General features: G+C 41.9%; 1 protein-coding gene across 2 annotated transcripts; it reads left to right on the top strand.

Moving 5' to 3' along the window:
- Window positions 1–246: 246 nt before the first annotated feature.
- Window positions 247–3788, top strand: LOC117854412 (uncharacterized). 2 transcript variants are annotated; one of them, XM_034736598.1, is made up of 5 exons: window positions 247–680; window positions 806–897; window positions 1327–1445; window positions 3287–3361; window positions 3473–3788. In XM_034736598.1, the coding sequence occupies exons 1-5, from the start codon at window positions 485–487 to the stop codon at window positions 3528–3530; spliced, it is 540 nt and encodes a 179-aa protein (XP_034592489.1). In that variant the 5' UTR covers window positions 247–484; the 3' UTR covers window positions 3531–3788. The 2 variants fall into 2 exon arrangements, with proteins under 2 accessions (XP_034592489.1, XP_034592488.1); XM_034736597.1 differs by having other exon boundaries at window positions 249–680; window positions 785–897.
- Window positions 3789–6585: the final 2797 nt, after the last annotated feature.

A 6585-nucleotide genomic window follows, 5' to 3' on the forward strand; every position in this document is an offset into this window, starting at 1 on the left:
TGGTATGGAAGGGATGAGTATAATATAATTAATAATGGGAATTTTGAATAGACCGACGGACGAGAGCGCAGAGGCGGCACGGAAAACAGCCGGTCTCGTGATCACAACGATGTCACTATTTTATCTTTTGTTATGAAGTAACAATGACGCTGTCATTGTTTCGGATGATTTCTCAAGTCATCTCCTAGGAGGATACGTGAAGCCTTTGGCATACACAAACAATGGTGTTATACTTATCCATTTCCTGGCGTGTCGCTGTCGTCGATCCCCAAAAGTTTGCTCCTCCGCTGGCCGCGTAGCCAGGTGGGTGACCTCGCCAACTTGGCCCTGCGCATCCGCCAAGTTCCAGAAGCCACGCCAGTACCGCAGTACGTCACCGATCGAGGCACCGACAGCCTTGCAGCAGCAGATTTAAGGCAGCCCGAGACCGGTGAGAAGCTAGATCGATCGAGCATTCTGGTAGGTGGAAGAGGGATACACGAAGATGGCCGCGCCGGCGCCGCAGCAGGGGCAGGGGCAGAAGGTGATGGTCGCGGTGGACGAGAGCGAGTGCAGCCGCCACGCGCTCGAGTGGGCGCTCCGGAACCTAGCGCCCACGCTGGCGCCCCCGCTGCTGCTGCTCACCGTGCAGCCGCTCGCCCCACTCGGATACGTCTCCGCCGCCTCCTTCGGCGCCCCTCGTACGTACTGATTGCTTAACGATGCCAGCCTCAATTCCTGTCATTTCCTTGCTCACTTCCTCTCGATTTGGGTTGACTGGGATGATACGGTTGATGTGTGCCAGTGGGCACTGTTCCTCCTGTAGCTCCGGAGCTCATCAAGTCGATGCAGGAGCAGCAGAGGGAGCTCACGCAGGCGCTCCTCGACAAGGCCAAGGCCATCTGCGCGGAGCATGGGGTATGTAGCTGCAAATCTGGTCGTCGCACAGATGTGCGATGTTTGATCTGTTTTAGAATTTTCAGAGCAGAGCAGGTTATAGCTAGAATCAGGTGTTCCTTGGTTAGAGGGACTCAGGTTGCAACTTTATATCCCAAAAATTGCCCACTGGAAAGGTACATGCGACCGCATTCCAGTCCTCAGTGGAAACAAACAATTGTAGTTATGCCTTAGGAAAATATACTTAACCTGCACAATGGGGATAAACTTGAAAGAGTATTGGATGAGCAGACTGTAAATATTGACCTTATTCCACGGCAGCACAGTTGTGTTCCAGACATAACGAATGCTGTCATTTGTTTGCAAGAATCAGCAAAGTAATAGAACTTAATTGCTACAATTGTGTAGTTAGCATTACCATTACCAATGTACTCCTGTTTGAATTTGCAGGTTACTGTAGAGACGGTTGTTGAGGTAGGAGATCCCAAGGAGATGATATGTGAAGCAGCTGAGAAAAAAAATGTCGATCTGCTAGTCCTTGGAAGCCACAGTCGTGGGCCTATACAAAGGTATGGTTTAAGATCTTTCAATTTGTAGCTTTGTGTTTATTTTCTGATTGTCAACACAAAATAATCTTTAGTTATATTTATGTGTGACCTTACTTCTCCTTATATGAATAATATAATCAAAATAGTTGCATTGATACTATTCGCTGATGATACTTTTCTAGTAAGTTCATATGTATATGCCTTCAAATGCCAGAGCACAATGAATAATTCTTTTACTGAGTAACCTAAGATTAATCTTATTGCTGCATTGTTTGGATTTCAGAATAGTTTCTGTTTATATGCAAAACATTTTCAGTACTCAGTTCCCATTGAATAAAAAAATTGCATGTGAAAGATAATAATTAAAAGGATCCCGTTTAGATGAAGCAATAGTAACTAAACTGATTCTGGTGGCACATAATATATGGCGCTGACCTGGTTGGCCAATTGAGTTCTAAATCCGTATCCTCATTAGTTAACTGGTAGTTCTGTTCTTCCATTAAAGAAAGAACATATAAATTCCCATATTACATTTTTTTAACCAACATAGCTTACATGTTGTTGCGATGCTTTTCATGAAGTGCTTGTATGGATCAGATTACCTGTAATTGCCTTAGTAAAGAAATAACGATATTGTCTCACAGACATTTTTGTTTAGTTATCTGCCATCAATTTTCAGAATTTAGAGTCAGGCTTCCTGCAAGTACATAACATGACGTCCTTTTTCTTTTTCCCTTGAACACCTAGGTTCTGTAGAATGTTCGCAAAAAAAAGGTTCTGCAGAATTTGCATTGTTTTTTTTCTCAAGCAATTTGCATTGTTTCTGACCATTTTATTTAGTTATTTATCTTCCATCAATTTTCAGACTTTTAGTATCAAGCTTCCTGCAAGCACAACACATGACATACCTTTTTTCCCCTTGGAACACCTAGGTTCTGTAGAATTTGCATTGTCAAACTGATATTTACATGGTACCTTGGTTGAACAAACCACTGAAAAATGGTTGAACTGGTGCGGGCAATTTTGGATTTTTCTGATTTTAGGGGCTAGCTCAGGGTCCAAATGACTCATTTGCAAACGAGGGCCCAAATAACACATCCTTGGAGTCGAGTTTTGACAGATTTGATGTGTTGCTCTCATCAGAAAAGAGCAGACCATTAATCAATTTGCATTGTCATCTGAAAATTGCATATTCATCTAAAAAGAGGCAAGAGCCATATTCCAGCTCTGGCTTACTTACTAGACACCCTTTTCACCCCATTTTACGCCTTGCAAACAGTTCTTTAAACATTGCATGAGACAAGTATTTTTGTTAATGGGCACTACTTTGTTTTGACTACATATTGATATAGTACCCAAACTTTTCTCTGCCCAAACTTTTCTCTGCATTCTGCAATCATTCTTGCTTTAGATTTTTGGGCAGTTTGTTATGGTGACAGTTAAAATTAGCAAACCATTTCCTACCTCATGGTTAATTTCTACTCCCTCCGTCCCAAAAATATAGCTACGTTTAGTTTTTTCAAAAGTCAAATATTTTTAACTTTGACTAACATTATTTTTATGTTATTAGTATATATGATAAATCTACTAACATTATTTTTATGTTATTAGTCCATATGATTATTTCTCCATTCGCAGTTTAACTTTGAAAAAGTCTAAATGTAGCTATATTCTGGGACGGAGGGAGTAGCAAGTTCTCCTGAATAACGATCTCCCAAAAAGACTCCTAAACACAGTTATAACCTAAAAAGAATATTGTGTTTCTGTGTTTCATGGATCGGGTGGTATGTGGAATCCATCAACAATGATGCTGATTACTTGGCCATCATTGATCTGACAATTTTCTTGTATCGTCACTACAGGTTGTTTCTTGGGAGCGTTAGTAACTACTGTGTGCATCATTGCAAGTGTCCAGTGCTTGTTGTGAAGAACCAAGGGTGAGGATTCATGAATAAATCAACTTCCCATGTTGCCCTAATTATGTTAGGGTATTATCAACATATTATATACAATAACGGGCGATAATGATAATGCAAATATTACTTTAGGCAAACACAGATGGCAAATAAAGCGACTTGCTCCTGTACATTGAGTGTGGTGGATTGATGCATGTCTTGCTTCTGCACTAGCACATGCATTGCTGTCTCGCAAAATTGTAAATAAATAAGTATTCCTCCATTCTAAATTGCAGCTCATTTTGTTTTTTTCTAAATATATAGATTTTGCTTCTACTTAGATATAGATCATGTCTAGATACATAGTAAAATTTATAGATCATGTCTAGATACATAGCAAAATTATGTATCTAGAAAAGTTGAAACTGCCTATAATTTGAAATGGAGGGATTACTGAACTTTGTGCGCATTTATGGTTGATGCTCGCTCGTCTGTTAGATATCTTTGCCTTATTAGAACACACTGCTGATGCGGACGCTTGCATACTCATTATGTAAAATATATGTACACGATCTTATCTCTATGATCATCTACGTGAGACCATACATATCCGAGCGCGTCAGAGATTAGACTTGAGATTGGCCAAGTCAAGGTAGGGTGGTCCTAAAGTCATTTTTTCTTAAAGGGAGTAATTATTTTTCCGACTAAAAGAAAAAACAGATACTCCGATTGGGCTGGCCGCAACCTCAGATTTTGTGAGCCGATATCCTAAGCGCAATTTTGGAGACGTGAAATGGTTGAACAATCGTAACATGGTACTCCCTCCGTTTTAAATTGTAAATCATTATAATTGTAAATCATTATACCTCCATTTTAAATTGTAAATTATTATATCTTTTTTAAAGTTCATAAATATTATTATGGATCTAACATATGCATAGCAAAAACTAGTAAATCATTATATTATTATGGATCTAACCTACACTATATCTATGTGCATAGTAAAAACTATGCACATAGAAAAATCAAAACGACCTATAATTTGGAACAAATCAAAATGAAACGGAGGGAGTGTATGCTATATGTATGCTCTTTGCTATTGCTCAATATATCCCGATTGACACTAACCATTTGCGATAGACGACTCATCTTGTTTCGCTATGAATGAAGTTGCAGAGATCATCCAGAATCTTGCTCTACCAGTGTCAAACTCTACGAAGTAAAAGTAGAAAAAGAAAGAGATACCGTGGGGCGAGAGTCCATATGTATCCATTCTAGTTGCAATTAGAAAATTGACACGATCATTAGATCTAGTTCTACATTAGGACACCCAGAAAAGGAGATTAGGGGACTTAAGCTCTTGGTTTATACCTTCACTCGAGGAAGCCATTGTGCTCAAGATGAAGTTCACTGGCCTGCTTGAAGCAGGCGTGAGGAAGAAGCTCGGAGTGGACTAAGAATTGACGTAGAGTTGACTGGCGTCGTCTCTGCGAGGGCGTCGGCTCGAAGTGAAGAGGCGGCGGTCTTCTCGCCGCTTCAGCGTTCTTTACAGATCGGATTAATAGATGGATTTGAGGATCTTTTACAGTGCACAATACTATCAGGGGTAGTGTAGAGTCTAGAGTATTTTTTGGTATGGGTAAATTGTAATTAGCACAAAATATATTATTGGGATGTTTTTTTCCCACACACCGCACCATTTTCCCGCACGCCGCCTCCCGTTTTTTCCCACACGCCGTGCTGTAAAAGGGTTGCTGCCACCGCCGGCTGCACACCGCACGCCGCCTCCCGTCGCTCGGGCGCCGCCACCACTGCCTCCAGATTTTCCAAGCCGCTGCCGCCGCCGCTGGCCGCATGCCGCACACTGTCTCTCGTCCGCTGCCACCACCGCCTCCAGATTTTCCAGGCTGCCGCCACCGGCCGCATGTCGCACGCCACCTCCCGTCATTCAGGCGCCGCCTCCGGATTTTCCAGGCCGCCGCCGGCGGCTCCTCACCATTTTTCCGCACCACGCACGCACGCCGCCTCCCATTGCTTAGCCTATAACATCCCTAGTTTTGGTTTAGTCCTTAAAGAGTCCAATTGGAGTATTGAAGGATCAAGTAGCATCTAAGTTTCAAACTTATTATTGTTTGAGCACGATCACATTTAAACACTCAAAGAAGTGTCACATTAGAGGCTAAATTGATCAGATCAAGTCGAACCCAAAGACTAAGTGGTAGAAATACTCACCTAGATTTGTTTTTGTGGTAAAAATACCAAAAACCCAAAGGACCAGGTTGAAATCTAATCAAGCACTTGAATGGACCAAAATGCCCTTAAAAAGGCTTAAATTGGGGGCAATTCATAAATTCAGATTTTGTTAAATAACTCAAAGTTTTGCCAATACAAAATTTGTATAACTTTTCAAAACACACAACTTTGCTTATTTGAGCTTTTGCTATTTTGTAGTGGAACCCTTTCAAAAATCGAGTCAAGGATCAGCTCAATTTCAAACTTATTTGAGCTTTTGCTATTTTGCAATGGAACCCTTTCAAAAATCGAGTCAAGAATCAGCTCAATTTCAAACTCAATTCAAATTTCTCTAAGTCCTGAAAAACAATTGTTTCTCCCTACTTTGTCTATGGTTATCTTCAAATCCAAGATAGTTTTGAACCCAAACCCTTTCTAAGAGTTGGAGTCTAAAGTATGAACAATAACTTCTACATTTGGAATTTCTCAACTTTAGTTTGAACGTTTGGAGAAAATTCGGAAGGCGTTGATCACGTCGTGGTCCTCAACGAAGGGGACCGAGTTCTTCTTCTCGGAGAACCGACGGATATAGCCTTGCAACATCTCGTTCTTTTGCTGGCGGATCTGACCTAGGAGCCTTTTGCTTCCAAGCCTTTCCCAGGTGCTGATGTTGTTGCCGGTGAACAACAGATAGAGTTGTTCCCAGTCGTCGATGGCATCACGCAGGAGCCTTGCCAACCAGTTGCGGCAGTCTTTGGTGAGCATGATGGGTAGGTAATTAGCCATCATGTCGGTGTTACCCCTTGCCGCTTTGACAATAGTAGAGTATGTCTGGAGCCATTGGGCGGGATCAGACTTCCCGTCATATTTGTCGACGTCGGAAAGCTTGAAACCACGCGGCCATGTGAGTTGGCGAAGTCTCTTGGTGAGAGAGAGAGGAATCCATCGTATGACGGAGCCCTTCCCCAACCTTTACGGGAATGACCGACTGGTCTTTCTCCAGAGGTGTAGCCATCACATGCGGAGTCCGAGTA

Source organism: Setaria viridis, chromosome 5, assembly GCF_005286985.2.
Source record: "Setaria viridis chromosome 5, Setaria_viridis_v4.0, whole genome shotgun sequence".
Lineage (NCBI taxonomy): Eukaryota > Viridiplantae > Streptophyta > Magnoliopsida > Poales > Poaceae > Setaria > Setaria viridis.